The sequence below is a fragment of the Pollachius pollachius genome (genome assembly GCF_949987615.1).
Source record: "Pollachius pollachius genome assembly, chromosome: 1".
Classification (NCBI taxonomy): Eukaryota; Metazoa; Chordata; class Actinopteri; order Gadiformes; family Gadidae; genus Pollachius; species Pollachius pollachius.
The window spans coordinates 958047-976824 of NC_136934.1; the positions used below are offsets into that span (position 1 = coordinate 958047).

General features: G+C 49.4%; 1 protein-coding gene across 1 annotated transcript; it reads left to right on the plus strand.

Moving 5' to 3' along the window:
• Positions 1-2084: 2084 nt before the first annotated feature.
• Positions 2085-15719, plus strand: trpv4 (transient receptor potential cation channel, subfamily V, member 4; the record flags this gene model as incomplete). Its single annotated transcript, XM_079750109.1, has 15 exons — positions 2085-2515; positions 3626-3801; positions 4607-4759; positions 5440-5580; positions 6869-7167; positions 7722-7901; positions 8850-9008; positions 10011-10103; positions 10331-10404; positions 11076-11241; positions 12540-12606; positions 12778-13082; positions 13890-14017; positions 14614-14735; positions 15448-15719. The coding sequence occupies 15 exons, from the start codon at positions 2085-2087 to the stop codon at positions 15564-15566; spliced, it is 2613 nt and encodes an 870-aa protein (XP_079606235.1). The 3' UTR covers positions 15567-15719.
• Between the last annotated feature and the right edge of the window lie 3059 nt (positions 15720-18778).

Here is an 18778-nt window from a genome sequence, read left to right on the forward strand (position 1 = left end):
TCTGTGTTCCTGCAGAATGTCCCCACCCCCCTGAAGAGGAATCTGGCGCCCCAGTGTGAGATAAGAGATGAATGAGGTACGAGAGAGAGACTCCCATTGGCTTCAGATGGAAATAGCATTTCTGTGTCACACGTAAAAGTCTCTTTCAATGGTTTATTGTTACGTTCAGCTCCAGACATCAATACTAGAGACCAGACTACATAACAATACATAACTACAATTACTACAGTTACATGTGAACAATACATCACATGTAACCCCCCTCTTCCGAGACCTCCACTGGCTCCCTGTAATAGCTCGCATCAGATTCAAGATGATGGTACTGGCATACAAGGCAGTCGATGGAACTGCCCCTGCCTACCTCCAAGCATTAGTAAAGCCACACACCCCAGCTCGATCCCTCCGCTCAACTACCTCAGCTGGACGTCTGGTACCGCAATCGCTAAGAGCAAGCAAAGGTCGATCAGCAAAGTCACAACTTTTCTCTGTTTTGGGACCTCAGTGGTGGAACGAGCTCCCTACCGATGTCAGGATCGCAGAGTCGCTCACCAGCTTCCGCAAAAGACTCAAAACTCACCTGTTCAGGGTTCACCTCGACTCTGCATAGAAACCAATGCACAGCCACCATTGAATGTTGTACGTCCTGGCACTTGAACATTTACATTTACATTTAGGGCATTTAGCAGACGCTTTTATCCAAAGCGACTTCCAATAAGTGCATTTGTTACAATAAGTACATTTGTCATAAGAAGTGAAACAATATATCGCTGTCGGTACAGTAAAGACGTTCATAGAACCAGTGCAAGTATTACAATCGCTAGGCCAACCCATTCCCCGTGTAAAGCAGCGATAGCAGCTACTGTAGATGCTACACAATTAAGTACCTTGAATAAGTGCAATGTACAAGTGCCAGGACGTACAACATTCAATGGTGGCTGTGCATTGGTTTCTATGCAGAGTCGAGATGAACTGAACAGGTGAGTTTTGAGTCTTTTTGCACTTATTCAAGGTACTTAATTGTGTAGCATCTATAGTAGCTGCTATCGTTGCTTTACACGGGGAATGGGTTAGCCTAGCGATTGTAATACTTGCAATTGGTTCTATGAACATCTTTACTGTACCGACAGCGATATATTGTTTTGCTTATTATTACAAATGTACTTATTGTAACAAATGTAGTTCTTCAACGTTAACATCGTCTCACATTCTCCAAAATATCCATCTGCTGATGAACGACAGGTTCCTCAGTGTAAGGGTTCCTCAGGTTCAGGTTCCTCAGGTTCAAGTTCCTCAGGTTCAGGTTCCTTAGGTTTAGGTTCCTCAGGTTCAGGTTGCTCAGGTTCAGGTTCCTCAGGTTCAGTTTCCTCAGGTATAGGTTCCTCAGGTTCAGGTTCCTCAGTATAAGGGTGCCTCAGTACTGAGGTACTCCTCAGGTTCAGGTTCCTCACATTCAGGTTCCTTAGTGTAAGGGTTCCTCATAAGGTTCCTCAGGTTCAGGTTCCTCAGTACTCAGGTTCTCCTCAGGTTCCTCAGTACTGAGGTTCTCCTCAGGCTCCTCAGTACTCAGGTTCTCTTCAGGTTCCTCAGTACTCAGGTTCTCCTCAGGTTCCTCAGTACTGAAGTTCTCCTCAGGTTCCTCATTACTCAGGTTCTCCTCAGGTTCCTCAGTACTCAGGTTCTCCTCCGGTTCCTCAGTACTCAGGTTCTCCTCAGGTTCCTCAGTACTCAGGTTCTCCTCAGGTTCCTCAGTACTGAGGTTCTCCTCAGGTTCCTCAGTACTGAGGTTCTCCTGAGGTTCCTCAGTACTCAGGTTCTCCTCAGGTTCCTCAGTACTCAGGTTCTCCTCAGGTTCCTCAGTACTCAGGTTCTCCTCAGGTTCCTCAGTACTGAGGTTCTCCTCCGGTTCCTCAGTACTCAGGTTCTCCTCAGGTTCCTCAGTACTCAGGTTCTCCTCAGGTTCCTCAGTACTGAGGTTCTCCTCCGGTTCCTCAGTACTCAGGTTCTCCTCCGGTTACTCAGTACTCAGTCCTCTGTGGTTGTTCCCCCAGAGACGCTCCAGCCCCTTCCTCTTCAAAAGGAGCCCCATGCCCTCCCCCAGAGCCGGGGCCCCCCGTACCTCCGGCTCCGGGGCCCCGGCGCCGGCCGGTCCCGCCGAGCCGGACGCGGACGACGTGACCCTCGCCCTGTCCGGGTTCTCCGATCTGTTTGAGGGGACGGAGCTGGGGGAGGGCGGGGAGGGCGGGCCCCCGGGGGCCCCGGGCGGCGGGGCCCCCGACGCCACCCGGGACCTCCTGGTGGTCCCCAGCGGGCCGGCGGTGGGCGACGGCAGACAGAACCTGCGCAGCAAGTTCCACGACGCCTTCAAGAAGGGCATCAGCACCCCCATGGACCTGCTGGAGTCCTACGAGGCCTCGGTGCCGGGGCCCAAGAAGGCCCCCATGGACTCCCTGTTCCAGTACGGGACCGTGCGGCAGGAGAGCGGCCAGAAGAGGCGCAGGAAGAGGCTGCTCAGGGGGTGAGGCACTCCCTGTGGCCCGGGGGTCCAGTCAGGTCCTAGACCTCCAGGTCTCCCAGGTCCCGGGGTACGGACCGGTTCCAGTCAGGTCCTAGACCTCCAGGTCCTGGGGTACCGGGGTACGGACCGCGTCCGGTCAGGACCTAGACCTCCAGGTCTCCGTGGTCCCGGGGTACGGACCGGGTCCGGTCAGGTCATGTGATCAGGGTAGTCATGGCGATCAGAGATGCTTCAGATAGGGGTCCTCATCTGGTGGGGTTACCTCAGGCTAACCAGGACAGGTCCTCAGCATCACACCTGGAACACACGCTGTTATGTTCCCCATTCTGACTACTTGCTATTCATATTTATATATATATATATATATATATATTCATGTATATTATGGGTTGGTTTTCATTAGTTAATGGACAGTGTCTGAAGCTCATGGTTCTTTGGGCCTCAGTGTCCCCAAAGACGTGTTGAGTGTAATCGATGCGACCGGCGAGAAACCTATAGCTTTGGATAATTAGTCGTGATTAAGCAGTTAAGAATAGCTTTACCTGATCTCTATAAGACACACGCACACACATGCACACAGACACGCACACGCACCCACACACACACAGACAGACACGCACACACACAGACACTCACGCACAAACACACACAAACACACACACACACACACACACACACAGACACACACACAGGCAGGTTCTGGGTCCGTTGCTCCTACAGAGAGGGTGTTGTCTGAGGTCATGTTCAGACTACCTGTCACCACACAGTGAGCTCCATTTAGTACACTTCACTAAGGGTGTGTGTGTGTGTGTGTGTTTGAGCATGTGTCCGTGTGTATGTCTGTGAGCAAGTGTGTGTCTGTCTGTGTGTATGTGTGCATGTGTATGTCTGTCTTTATGTGTGTGTGTGCGTGTGTTTAGGAGGGAAGCTTAACCTTCCCTTCGCTTTTTCCAGTGCAGCTTATTCCAGGATGTTTCTGATTCACACAGCCCAGCACATAGAGCGTGGGTTCACTGTAGATGTGTTAATAGGTCACGTGTTTCATTTGTCATATGGTTTTATTGTGTGTGTGTGTCTCCTTGTGCCTGTGTGTGTCGGGACCCCCCTCAGGAAGCCGGAGACCTCCTGCGACGAGGACCCTGGGGCCGATCCCCCCAAGGTGCTGAAGGTGTTCGACCGCTCCCTGCTGTTCGACTGCGTGTCCCAGGCCGACTCAGGGGCCCTGGAGGGCCTCCTGGGGTACCTGCAGGCACACGGGAAGACCCTCACCGAGGAGGAGTTCAAAGGTCAGGGGGACCACCACCTCTAAGACACCTCACTGTCCTGAGGGACAGCTGTCACTCATCAAGACACCTCACTGTCCTGGGTGACAGCTGTCACTCATGAGGACACCTTACTGTCCTGGGTGACAGCTGTCACTCATGAGGACACCTTACTGTCCTGAGTGACAGCTGTCACTCATCAAGAAACCTTACTGTCCTGAGTGGAGCTGTCACTCATGAAGACACCTTCCTGTCCTGAGTGACAGCTGTCACTCATGGAGACACCCTACTGTCCTGAGTGGAGCTGTCACATGACAGGCCTGTCTTACCTGCCAGAGCAAGGCATTGTCACTGCCAAGGTTAGGGCCTTGATTCCACCTGGGGAAAAACATGCTAACAATGAATGCAAATACTTTGTATAAAAGCGTCGACCAAATGGTTATTTTAGTCTTAAACTATGAGGCAAAAGTCCCCTGGCTCGTCGCCCTGTGTTGCTGCTGTCTCTGGGATTGGAGGAGGAGAAGGACACATGAGGTCAGAGCTTTTGTTACTGGAGACGTAACGTGGAGAAGAGAGAACTCGCAGCCAACTGTTTTCTGCTCAGGCCAAACAATACGTCAGACTGACCGGAAAACCCCTCTGAATATCCAGGGTTAAGGATCGACCTCGGGTCGAGTCTTGGCTGGGTTGGTTTGGACCAAAACGAGATAGTCCATCTCAATAGATCTGAGAGGATCTCTAAAGCGGTCCTGTTTCTGCCGTTCCCCTGCTCTAGACAGTCAACACACTGTAGGGCGGGCTGTATTGATGGGTTTCTACTGTTCTCCAGAGAGGTCCACCGGTAAGACGTGCCTGATCAAGGCCCTGCTGAACCTGTACGGGGGTCAGAACCCCACCATCCCTCTGCTGCTGCACACGGCCGAGCAGACCGGCACGCTGAGGGAGTTCATCAACACCCCCTTCAGAGACGTCTACTACAGAGGTACGCCCGACTCACCACCAATCACACTGCAATCCCCCGTACCCCTCAATCCCAGTGTGTGAGAAGGAGTGTGATGGTAGGAGTGTGATAGGTGCCAACATGGGCTGACATAATGGAAGTACAAGCCAGGGTAATTACTAGTTCCAATATATTCCATGATTCCTCTTCCTCTCTGAGGCTTCGGGGCTGACTGCGTTTTACGAGCAGGGAAATGTTGAAATCATTCAAAGCTATTTTTAACTCTAAAATGTGGATGTCTCAGCTGTTAGCTGTCTCAGCTAACACCAGGAAACCTTTTTGTTGTGTTGTTGTGTTGTTGTGTTGTTGTGTTGATGTATTGTTGTGTTGATGTGTTGTTGTGTTAATGTGTTGTTGTGTTTTTGTGTTGTTGTGTTAATGTGTTGTTGTGTTGTTGTGTTGATGTGTTGATGTGTTGTTGTTGTGTTGATGTGTTGTTGTGTTGATGTGTTGTTGTGTTGTTGTGTTGATGTGTTGTTGTGTTAATGTGTTAATGTGTTGATGTGTTGATGTGTTGATGTGTTGTTGTTGTGTTGATGTATTGTTGTATTGTTGTGTTGTTGTGTTGTTGTGTTTTTGTGTTGATGTGTTGATGTGTTGTTGTTGTGTTGATGTGTTGATGTGTTGTTGTGTTGATGTGTTGTGGTGCGTTGTGCGTCCAGGCCAGACGGCGCTCCACATCGCCATCGAGCGGCGCTGCCGGCCGTACGTGGAGCTTCTTCTGGAGCGCGGCGCTGACGTCCACGCCCAGGCCCGCGGCCGCTTCTTCCAGCCCCGCGACGAGGGGGGGTACTTCTACTTTGGTAAGGAACCTCTCTCTGGTTCTGCCGGTAGAACCCAGTAGAACCCAGTAGAACCCTACAGTGTGGTTCTTCCAGTAGAACCCAGTAGAACCCTACAGTGTGGTTCTGCTCTAGAACCCAGTAGAACCCTACAGCGTGGTTCTTCCGGGAGAACCCAGTAGAACCCTATAGCGTGGTTCTGCCGGTAGAACCCAGTAGAACCCTACAGCGTGGTTCTGCTCCAGGCCTCAGGGAGGGTGTTGTCTTTATGCTCCATGTTGGTTCAGTGAACTCAGACTGCGGTGTAGCGCCCAGCTGCCAAGCGACCAGCACAGGGGTCACTGGGCCGGGACGCGTTGCCATGGGGATATGAGGTGACTCTGGACCACGCCCTCGTTGCCGTGAGGATATGAGGTGACTCTGGACCACGCCCTCGTTGCCGTGGGGATATGAGGTGACTCTGGACCACGCCGTCTCGGCTGTTTGATGTCGCAGCTTCAGTTTGGGCAAATAAAGTCAGGAGTCTTCCCCTGGTCCATCTCCAACCCCCCTCCCTCCCCCCATCCGCTGATCCATACGAGCTCCGGAAACACGCAGGAAGGAAAAGATGAGGGCATCCGTTGGGGGTGGGGGGGGTGAATGGGGGATGTGTTTTACCTGAAAGAACCCCTGTTCTGTACATTCACTCAGCGACCTAGAGGCTGGAAACCTCTAGTGACGTTTCCTGGGCCTTCCCTCAGCTCTCTGCTGCCCTCTGCTGACCAGACTGCGTTCTGCCACCAAACCTCACTGCAGTAGCTCAGAGGAACTCAACAGGAATCCTCCTTCAAACTCTTCCCTGGACAGACAAACAGACAGACAGACGGATGGACAGACAGACAGACAGACAAACAGACAGACATATATTATTATATATGTTAATATATATTATTATATTATTATTCTATATGTTATAATATATATTATTATATATGTTCACCTGGAGATGGAGTAATCTGTCACCGTGGCAACAAAGCATCTTCGTCGGGCCCCAAGCCAGGCCCCCAGCCAGTCAATAAAGTTTTGAACTGTAAAAACCTCAGTGACTTCCCCCTGTGAACGGTGCCCCTGTATCAATAAAGTTTCTACATTTACATTTTACATTTAGGGCATTTAGCAGACGCTTTTATCCAAAGCGACTTACAATAAGTGAATTTGTTACAATAAGTACATTTGTCATAAGAAGTGAAACAATCTAACTGTAAAGCCCTCGGTGACTTGTAACTGCGACAGGTGCCCCTGTATCAATAAAGTTCTCCCCCCTCCCCAGGCGAGCTGCCGCTGTCGCTGGCGGCGTGCACCAACCAGCCCGACATGGTGCACTACCTGACCCACAACCCCCACAAGACGGCCGACCTGCGGCGCCAGGACTCCCGCGGCAACACGGTGCTCCACGCGCTGGTGCACATCGCCGACAACACGCGGGACAACACGCGCTTCATCACCAAGATGTACGACCTGCTGCTGGTCAAGTGCGCCCGCCTGCACCCCGGGGCCAGCCTGGAGGCCACCCTCAACAACGACGCCATGTCGCCCCTCATGATGGCCGCCCGGCTGGGCAAGATCGGGGTACGCAACGGGGCGTGACCTCCATAGGACGGTCGTTAGGCTCAGGGAGCGGGGTCAGGAGGTCAGGGGTCAGGGGGTCAGGAGGTCAGAGGTCAGGAGGTCAGGGGTCAGGAGGTCAGGGGGTCAGGGGTCAGCAGGCCCTCTACCTGGTCGCTACTCTGCTGATGTCCAAAACAGGGAGCAGGGCTTTAAGGGACCAGTGTAGTCCTACAGTCTAGTGCTCCATGCATGAAGCCCCTACCGGGCCTGCACAGTAGGAGGGAGACGGGAGGTGGAGGGTTAGACAGCAGGGAGGTGGAGGGTTAGACAGCAGGGAGGTGGAGGGTTAGACAGCAGGGAGGTGGAGGGTTAGACAGCAGGGAGGTGGAGGGTTAGACAGCAGGGAGGAGGAGGGTTAGACAGCAGGGAGGAGGAGGGTTAGACAGCAGGGAGGTGGAGGGTTAGACAGTAGGGAGGAGCAGGGTTAGACAGTAGTAGGGTTAGACAGCAGGAGGGTGGAGGGTTAGACAGCAGGGATACGTCTGCCTTGAGGTTGAAGGTGTTCTTGCTCTCAGATCTTCCAGCACATCATCCGGCGGGAGGTGAAGGACGAGGGCTTGCGGCATCTCTCTCGTAAGTTCAAGGACTGGGCGTACGGCCCAGTGTACTCGTCCCTCTACGACCTGTCCTCCCTGGAGACCTGCGGAGAGGAGACCTCGGTGCTGGAGATCTTGGTCTACACCAGCCGCAACGAGGTGGGACGCCGAGATACAGCGATGTACCATCTGTGATATAGTGGGAGTACTGGTTACTGTTTGGTTATAGTGGGAGTACTGGTTACTGTTTGGTTAAAGTGGGAGTACTGGTTACTGTTTGGTTATAGTGGGAGTACTGGTTACTGTTTGGTTATAGTGGTAGTACTGGTTACTGTTTGGTTATAGTGGTAGTACTGGTTACTGTTTGGTTATAGTGGTAGTACTGGTTACTGTTTGGTTAAAGTGGTAGTACTGGTTACTGTTTGGTTATAGTGGGAGTACTGGTTACTGTTTGGTTATAGTGGTAGTACTGGTTACTGTTTGTGATACAGTGGTTGTACTGGTTACTGTTCTATTGTAATGGTAGTACTGGTAACTGCATGTTTTACTAGTAATACTGGTTGATGTCCATGGTAGTACTAGTTGTTCATGTTAATGCTTGCTGTTCGTTGTATTGTAATGGGAGTACTGGTTTTTATTCATGTTATAGTGGTAGTACTGGTTGTTGTTGGTTCTATTGAAATGGTAGAACTGGTTCATGTTTGTTCTGTTGTAATGGTAGTAATGGTTGTTGTTTATGTTATAGTGGGTGTACTGGTTGTTGTTCATGTTATACTGGTAGCACTGGTTTAACTTCATGTTATAGTGGTTGTACTGGTTCCTTTTCGTGTTATACTGGTAGTACTGGTTTCTCTTCGTGTACTATTAGTAGTACTAGTTTCTCTTCGTGTTATACTTGTAATACTTGTTTAACGTCATGTTAAAGTGATAGTACTGGTTTCTGTTTGTGTTATAGTGGTAGTACTGGTTTCTGTTTGTGTTAAACTGGTAGTACTGGTTTAACTTCATGTTAAAGTTGGTTTATTTTCGTGTTATACTAGTAGTATTGGTTGTTATTCATGTCATACATCTTGGTGTTATAGTGGGAGTACTGGTTGTCGTTTCCAGAACCGCCACGAGATGCTGGCCGTGGAGCCCATCAACGAGCTGCTTCGGGCCAAGTGGAAGCGCTTTGCCGCGGTGACCTTCTACATTAGTGTGATCTCCTACATCCTCACCATGGCAACCTTCACCCTGGTGGCCTTCTACCGGCCCACCCAGGGCACGGTGAGACGTACAGAGACCCCTAGTACCTACCAGAGCCAAACCCATTTCAATATCACACTACTACCTTCAATGCTGACAATGTAAAAGGTTCTAAAGAAATGGCAGATAAAAACAAATTGCAGCGCAGCGTTGAATCGAAGTGTATTTACCAGTAAGAACGTCTTCGCTCTCTGCTTTGTGAAGGCATCCCAACATGCTCTTTTGAACCTCAATTAGTAATAGTAATGATGTGCAGAGACCACATCGCTACGATGCGGTTTGTGTGTCTAAGGAGAGCTTCTTCATGTCGGAGCACATTCCTTCCTTTGAAAGATGAAACTGATTAATTTAGTTTCTGTTTACAAACAGAGTTCTGTTTTCCCATCTCAATGTGGGACCCAAGGGTCTGATCTCATGGAACGCTCATCACAGGAACCAGTATCAATCCTTTAAACATAAAAAAGTTGAAATGGTAAACTGTAAAATCGACTTTAGAGTATCGTTTGAGTACTCTAACATCCTAAGGGCTAGATAATGATGATGATGATGGGGATGATAGTCACATTAGATATTCATTCCCAGCCCGCCAATCAGTAGATAATGCATGAAGATAAAGTATGATTTAAATAAGGATGGTATGAGCCTGCAGAGGGGACCTGGAAACAGTTGTACAGGGAAAATTGGCTATAAATATTGTTTAAGAATAAATGATGAAATGTGCACCGTCATAACAAGTAAAGTAGCCCCTTATTTAGTTTGAGTTACTGCTGGGCGCTGGAACTCTACGTAAAGTACTGTTCTCTCCATGAATGAAGTAGTTCAGGTGTTCCACGACAGACGATAAGCACTGGATTAAGAATCATCTTATGCTGATTTGATCGGTTATCTAACTAATGAAAACCTTTTTCTAATTATCTGTACTTTTTTAGGATTTCTACTTCCCACTTGGAAATCTTCATCATGGAATAATTCCTGAAATGTAAACTAATTCCAGAGTAATAATGGGCCTGTCTCCTCCACCAGCCCCCCTTCGCCTACGAGACCACCGCAGACTACCTCCGCCTGCTGGGAGAGATCATCACCCTGGCCTCTGCCATCTTCTTCTTCCTCACTAACGTGAGTCCAGCTTAACCTCTCTGCTCATGGTCCATCAACGGGTGGGTTCTCTCTCTCTCTCTCTCTCACTCTGTCTCTCTCTCTCTCTCTCTCTCTCTGTCTCTCTCTCTCTCTCTCCCTCAGTCTCTCTCAGTCTGTCTCTCTCTTTCCCTCTCCCTCAGTCTCTCTCTCTCTCTCTCTCTCTCTCTCTCTCTCTCTCTCTCTCAGTCTCTCTCTCTCTGTTCCAGGTTAAGGACCTCTTCCTGAAGAAGTGTCCCGGGGTCAGCTCTCTTTTCATTGACGGATCCTTCCAGCTGCTCTTGTGAGTCCCCCCCCCCCCTTTAATCAGCCCTCTAATTAGTCCCACTAACTCACTGCTGCTCGTTCATGAGTCCACAGTGTGCATCTTTAATTAGGCCCTGGGTCTGACCACAAATCTTATTCAGTAAACCAAGAACCTCAATGCCCTTTGACCCCGAGTGGATTAGAGTCAGAAATTCTCTGTGTTCATTCATTCATTCATTCCTTCATTCATGAACGTGTGTGAGATCCTTACTTTGATGATACTTACTTTATGTTCTAATATAATAAAGTAGTTGATGTATGAAAAAGTAATTGATGTCATGTTTCCAAATCGAACCAGTGGAGAACGGGAATCACATCCCCACTCGCGCTGCCAGCAGTCCAACTTCTTCCTGCCTAATTTCCCACAGAAACAGAGTTGCACACTGTGCAGAGTACGAAGCTGTCAATGGTAGATTTACTTTAAGCGCTTTACAATACTGCCTAACATTCCACCCTTCATGCACACCTTCCGGTGACCGGCCGACCTGCTCCACCTCCTGAGCCACATGCCGCCCGCAGTCCGTGCTCGCTGACCGGTCGCCCGCCGATACGACTGGAGGAGACACTAACCTGAGGCGCCCTGTGACGCCCAGGTCTGGGTCCTGCTCCCTGTAGATTGTGATCCGTTTCGGGTGTTGTGCTCTCCAGCTTCATCTACTCGGTGCTGGTGCTGGTGACGGCGGCGCTGTACCTGGGGGGGGTGGAGGAGTACGTGTCGGTGATGGTGTTCGCTCTGGTGCTGGGGTGGATGAACACACTGTACTTCACCCGGGGCCTGAAGCTCACCGGGACCTACAGCATCATGATCCAGAAGGTAGAGTGAGAGAGAGAGAGAGAGAGAGAGAGAGAGAGAGAGAGAGAGAGAGCGACGGAGAGAGAGGGGGAGAGAGAGAGAGAGAGGGAGATGTAGAGAGAGAGAGGGAGAGAGAGAGAGAGAAAGAGAGAGAGAGAGAGAGGGGGAGAGAGAGAGAGAGAGATGCTTTCATTACTTAGGCCTCAAAACTCATCATTTTATGAACCAGGCTCAAAGCATTTAGTTTGCCACAGTTTTTTGTTTAAACAGATGTCAGCACTGTTACATTTCCATTGGCCATCTTATAGTTCTCCATTATATGCTACCACATTTCTCCTCCTCATCTTAGGTTATCAATGGGATTCCTTCTTCTTCCTTCAGTCTGTTGTTGTCTGTAGTTCTTGTTTTAGGCTTACCATCTGTGGTCTGTCTGTAGGCTCTCTGTGGGTCTGTGTTCTGTCTGTAGGCTCCCTGTGGGCCTTGCCCTGTGTCTGTAGGCTCCCTATGGGTCTTTGGTCTGTCTGTAGGCTCCCTGTGGGCCTGGCCCTGTGTCTGTAGGCTCCCTGTGGGTCTGTGGTCTGTCTGTAGGCTCCCTGTGGGTCTGTGGTCTGTCTGTAGGCTCCCTGTGGGTCTTTGGTCTGTCTGTAGGCTCCCTGTGGGCCTGGCCCTGTGTCTGTAGGCTCCCTGTGGGTCTGTGGTCTGTCTGTAGGCTCCCTGTGGGTCTGTGGTCTGTCTGTAGGCTCCCTGTGGGTCTGTGGTCTGTCTGTAGGCTCCCTGTGGGCCTGGCCCTGTGTCTGTAGGCTCCCTGTGGGTCTGTGGTCTGTCTGTAGGCTCCCTGTGGGTCTGTGGTCTGTCTGTAGGCTCCCTGTGGGTCCGTGGTCTGTCTGTAGGCTCCCTGTGGGCCTGGCCCTGTGTCTGTAGGCTCCCTGTGGGTCTGTGGTCTGTCTGTAGGCTCCCTGTGGGTCTGTGGTCTGTCTGTAGGCTCCCTGTGGGTCCGTGGTCTGTCTGTAGGCTCCCTGTGGGCCTGGCCCTGTGTCTGTAGGCTCCCTGTGGGTCTGTGGTCTGTCTGTAGGCTCCCTGTGGGCCTGGCCCTGTGTCTGTAGGCTCCCTGTGGGTCTGTGGTCTGTATGTAGGCTCCCTGTGGGCCTGGCCCTGTGTCTGTAGGCTCTCTGTGCGTCCGTGGTCTGTCTGTAGGCTCCCTGTGGGTCTGTGGTCTGTATGTAGGCTCCCTGTGGGCCTGGCCCTGTGTCTGTAGGCTCTCTGTGCGTCCGTGGTCTGTCTGTAGGCCTCCTGTCTGACCTGCTGTGTCCGTCCCCCAGATCCTTTTCAAGGACCTCTTCCGGTTCCTGCTGGTCTACGTCCTCTTCATGATCGGCTACGCCTCAGGTACCCCCCCCCCCCCCCCCCGCTGATCACCGCCTAGGTCTGTTAGAGCCAGTCAGGAGCGCACACTGCTAAGTGTGTGTGTTTGTGTGTGTGTGTGTGTCTCTGTGTGTGTGTGTGTGTGTGTGTGTGTGTGTGTGTGTGTGTGTGTGTGTGTGTGCGTGCGACCCACAGCGCTGGTGTCCCTCCTGGTGGTGTGTCCGGCCCCTGATGCAGAGTGTGAGGGCCCCTGCCCCTCGTACCCCCAGTGCCGGGACCCCGACACCTTCAGCGCCTTCCTGCTGGACCTGTTCAAGCTGACCATCGGCATGGGAGAGCTGGAGCTGCTTCAGGGCGCGCGCTACCCGGCCGTGTTCCTGCTGCTGCTCGTCTCCTACATCATCCTCACCTTCGTGCTTCTGCTCAACATGCTGATCGCCCTGATGGGCGAGACGGTGGGCCGGGTCTCCAAGCAGAGCAAGAAGATCTGGAAGCTCCAGGTGACACTCAGATAGAGACAGATCTATATCTATATGCTGTATTCATACCAGCATATATCTAACATATATATCTAGTATAAATATCTATCCATCTTTACATATAGATGGATAGATATTTATACCAGCATAGATGACATATATCACATATATATCTATACAGATATAATATTTACACAGATATAGCGATATATATATATATATGGATAGATATTTATACAAGCACACATCTTTATATGTATAGATATATAGATATATTTCTATATATGTACATATATATATGGAGGCCTTTCCACTTTAAATCTCATCGTATTTAACATTTCTTACATTTTTTAACATCTGTTTTTAATCAATATAATATTTGTTCATGACTTACTTCGGTGACAATGTTACTCAAAGTGATTCTGAGAACAATAAAAGCATACAATACCAATACTGTCTCTCACCTGTCTGTCTAATGTAATACTATCTGTCTGACGGGCTGTCTCACCTGTCTGTCTGTCGTCTACCTGTCTGTCTGACAGGCTGTCTCACCTGTCTGTCTGATGTGCTGTCTCACCTGTCTGTCTGTTGTCTACCTGTCTGTCTGACAGGCTGTCTCACCTGTCTGTCTGTCGTCTACCTGTCTGTCTGACGTGCTGTCCCACCTGTCTGTCTGATGTGCTGTCTCACCTGTCTGTCTGAAGTCTACCTGTCTGTCTGATGTGCTGTCTCACCTGTCTGTCTGAAGTCTACCTGTCTGTCTGACGTGCTGTCTCACCTGTCTGTCTGTCGTCTACTTGTCTGTCTGACGTGCTGTCTCACCCCCAGTGGGCCACCACCATCCTGGACATCGAGAGGTCCTTCCCTGTCTGTCTGCGTAAGTCCTTCCGGGTCGGAGAGATGGTGACGGTCGGGAAGAACTCGGATGGGAGCCCCGACAAACGCTGGTGCTTCAGGTACGACATACCTATTGATCACAGTGATCAGAGGGATACCTATTGATCAGAGTGATCAGAGGGATACCTATTGATCACAGTGATCAGAGGGATACCTATTGATCACAGTGATCAGAGGGATACCTATTGATCACAGTGATCAGAGGGAAACCTATTGATCAGAGTGATCAGAGTGATACCTATTGATCAGAGTGATCAGAGTGATACCTATTGATCAGAGTGATCAGAGGGATACCTATTGATGAGAGTGATCAGAGGGATACCTATCGATCACAGTGATCATAGGGATACCTATTGATCACAGTGATCAGAGGGAAACCTATTGATCACAGTGATCAGAGAGAAACCTAGTAATCACAGTGATCAGAGTGATACCTATTGATCAGAGTGATCAGAGGGATACCTATCGATCACAGTGATCAGAGGGAAACCTATTGATCAGAGTGATCAGAGAGAAACCTAGTAATCACAGTGATCAGGGTGATACCTATTGATCAGAGTGGTCGGAGGGACACTTATTGATCACAGTGATCATAGTGATCATATTGGTCCTAGTGATACATAGTGATGATAGTGATACCTATTGATCATTCCAGGGTGGATGAGGTGAACTGGTGCCACTGGAACCAGAACCTGGGCATCATCCACGAGGACCCCGGGAAGAACGAGACCATGGTGGAGAACGGAGCGCCGGGGGGCCGGAACCCGCTGAGGAGGGGTGAGACAGGCGCACACTAGAGATTGGCGGTTGGCTATTGCAGCCAACCGCGGATGACGCGATAAAAAAAAAAAAATTATTAAATTCAGGCGGGTGGAGGTTAAAACAATCAAGATAAAAATATTTATTCTTCTTTTTATTCTTATATATAACATCTTCCGGCGGTGAATTATATTTGATAAGCAGATCGCTGTCAAGGAATGTGGATCATTTTTTTTTGTTTGTAACTTGTCAACCCCAGCGTCTTCGGTTGCTAAGCGAGGTCGACGTCTTTGGGGGCGGACTATTGATCAACGCTTCGGCGATGGCAGCGCAGGCAATAGGCTATCCTACTAGGGACTTTAGCCTTGCAATATCTTTGCTTCATTGTATCAGTGTCCTTTCAAGAACACGCAAGAGCCTTCTAGCCTGGCGCCAGCAGCGCCTCGCAGCGCCGTGTAAAAGCAACCGGCGGGTGGGTTTAAAAATTGGCCTAAAAACGTTGGTGCGGATGGATGATGCGTTTGTTATGCAGTGGCGGAGGAAATAATGGCCCATCCGCGCATCTCTAACACACACACACACACACACACACACACACCCACACACACACACACACACACACACACACACACACACACACACACACACACACACACACACACACACACACACACACACACACACACACGCTGTGGCCGCAGAGCCCTGATCAGGGTCTGGTCTCTTGCAGACCGCTGGTCGACGGTGGTCCCCAGGGCCGTGGAGTTCAGCCGAGACCACCGCCCCCGAGACCTGGGGATGGAGCTGGAGCCCCTCACCCCCGGATACCCCTCCCACGTCGAGGTATAGCCCCCACCGGATACCCCACCCTCCTGGGGCCTAGCCCCCACCCGGATACCCCACCCTCCTGGGGCCTAGCCCCCACCCGGATACCCCACCCTTCTGGGGCCTAGCCCCCACCCGGATACCCCACCCTCCTGGGGCCTAGCCCCCACCCGGATACCCCACCCACGTTGAGTAGCAGCCCCCACCTGGGCACCACAGGGGGCTATACTGCTTTGAGACCAGCGGCCACTCAAAGCACTTTACAATAGTGCCTGACATTCACACATTCCCAAACCGACGGCGGAGTCGACCCGTCAGGGCGACAGCCGGCTGGTCTGGAGCAGTCAGGGGGGGGCGTCTCGCTCAGGGACACCTCGACACTCAGCTGGGAGGAACTGGGGATCGAACCAGCAACCTTCCAGTTACCAGCCAACCCGCTCTACCTCCTGAGACACATGCCGTACAATCGCTCCTACTGCTCACCTGTTCACTCTCTGATCACTCCTACTGCTCACCTGTTCACTCTCTGATCACTCCTTGTTCCCATGTGTTCACTTTCTGATCTCAGGACTCAGTTTGATTTTTTAAACGTTCCCACACCAGGCCTGAAGCACCAAAGCGCTTCAGGCCTGCTGTGTGAACCGTGTGTTTACCTGAAGGCATAATGTTACGAATGTCCAGCCAACCAGACCTGTTCTGAGGTCCTTTAAGATGGCGTCTATCGCTGTATTGATGCTGCCTGGTGCCTTCCTCTTGGGGAGAGGACAGTGAAACCATAAAGTCATAATTGCATTTAGTCTAAGAGCTTAATAACCTAAAACCAAAACGGATCAACATTATCCAGCCATCAGGGATGTAAGGCGATAGGAGAATATTTAATATAAGAGCATAAAGTTGCATATTTTCTCGCCTCGTTAAGCACTTTTAGGACTTCTCCAAAGGCTAGACTAATCGTTAATTTCATTAGTAATGTAGGCTTAGCTTGAATAGTATTATCAATGCACACTGAAATGCACATCTTTCGTTGCGTTCAGAAATGTGTAATTTGCGAGGCATTCATGAATATATTTAATATTTTATAGCTATTATTTTTTCTCCGGAGCACGAGATAAAGCTCATCATGTTTTTCTTTTCTCCAAGATCTCTTATTAACTTTCAATGCTTATTATAATATGTGGTGCTCTAATCATTGGAACTATGGCAGCGTACAATATGGACTTTGTACAATCGATAATGCACTGTTGTTCAATGTGTATATACACGTTATAAATACTGATTGGGCGTGTGGTTGTGAAGAGATTAGCCTTAAGGAGCCCAGACGGTAAGAGGACGTTGTTACACCAAGAAGGGCACCATAAGATGGTTAGAGTTGTCAAGAAAATATGCAAATGCCAGACAAAAGCCAGCCGTGTTCCTGTGTGTCTGAGTGCCCTCCTCTTGTTATTTCATCTGCAGCTGGGCTGCTTTGCATAATCAAGTCTCAGCCGCTAGAATGTACGTCTCCCTGCGCGCGGCGCTCATCGCGCTCCCCTGTTTGGGTCTTGTTTATGCGCCGCTACGGTGCGTGTGAGTGTGTGTTTGAATCTGTGTGTGTGTGTCTGTGTGTGACTGAGTGTGTGTGTGTCTGTGTGTGTGCTGGGAGGACACCGCGAGATGAAGCCAGCGGAGCGTAAATTCATTTTCCTCCGTGTGTTTCTACCGGAGGTCCGCTGCGATTGTTCCCAGCAGTATCAGCCCATTATTTATTAAAACGTCATATCCATGCATTTATATTGCTGCAGAGTGTAATAAAGCAAAGACACTGAAGAACATTTCCAGAAGGTAATTCTTCTCTCTTTCATAGTTTGTGCTGAAGTCAGCGTAAACATGATCACATTTTTTATATATATATATATATATATATATATATATATATATATATATATATATATATATATATATATATATATATATATATATATATATATATATATATATATATATATATAGAACTGAACTATGATAATTATCAGTTCATGGAAAGGAAGATTCATATTTTATGTCAGACATTACGCTGCTGATTAGGCCTTCATATTTACTGTAATCAATACAATATCATTTATTATAAAGTGAAATTGGAATAATATATTTTTTAATACAAGAACGAATTATTTGCTGTAATGAAAAATGAATCTGCTTTCACTCTTCAATTTCATATTTTCGTCATTTTGGCAATAACGGAACAAATGTTATAAGCCTACCAGAGAAGATTACATTTTATTCAATTAAATTAAACCACTTACCCAGCCCGTTATGGATAATTTGATGATTTCTTATAGTATGGTGACGTCTTGTGGCTGTTTCAATCTCTATGATTAGATTTATTTATTATGTTGGGTGAATTGTCTAAATTGGCTTGTCCAGCTTGTAATTCTTCAGTGGCCTGCGGGGGGCGGTAGAGGCATGGGATTCTCTTAGAATACAGCACACACGTCAACCAAATGAAAACAAGTCTATTCTCTTTAGGTTTCAATACTCATTCCAACCGATATGTTAAATTATATTTTTATTTAAAGTACACTTTAAAATTTAGATTCCACCTTAATGACCTAAAAATAGCCTACTTTAATAATTAATAATTGTTTTGGCCTTCTTAAGGACAATGTCCCTTTCGGTTGTCATACCTCTTTCCTATGTGTGGATGGGTAAGCATTATACAGGCTCGTTCCACAGGAGCCTCTGTGTGTGTTTGAACAGGCCTATGGAACCTGCATAGACCTTAACACTACAGGTAGGATACTAGTGAGTTCAGAGGTGCTCCCGACTCCGACTCCTCCTCCTCCTCCTCCTCCTCCTCCTCCAGAAGCTGAAAGACTGGAGGACTTCCTCCTCCTCCTCCAGGAGGTGAAGGCGGGGGATCTCCTCCTCCCCTCCTCCCCTCCTCCTCCAGGAGGTGAAGGACGGGGGATCTCCTCCAGAGAGAGGCTAATCCTCTTTGCCCCAACTTTAACTGGGCCACTAATCCAGCAGGTTTATCTGCGCCGCGAGCACCTAGCGCTGCTCGTAGCGACGTAGCTCGGCCTGCCCCCCCCCCCTGCAACCTCTTAAGTAGGGCGGGGGGGGTGGGGGCAGGGGGGGCGCCCTCGTCAGCAACTCTCGGACCCGCACACTCGCACATGAGGTGGAAGCTATTGAACAAAGTGTCTTCCTGGAGCGAGGGGGTCTGTTCGGGCTTCTGCCGTGATGTCAGAGGGGGA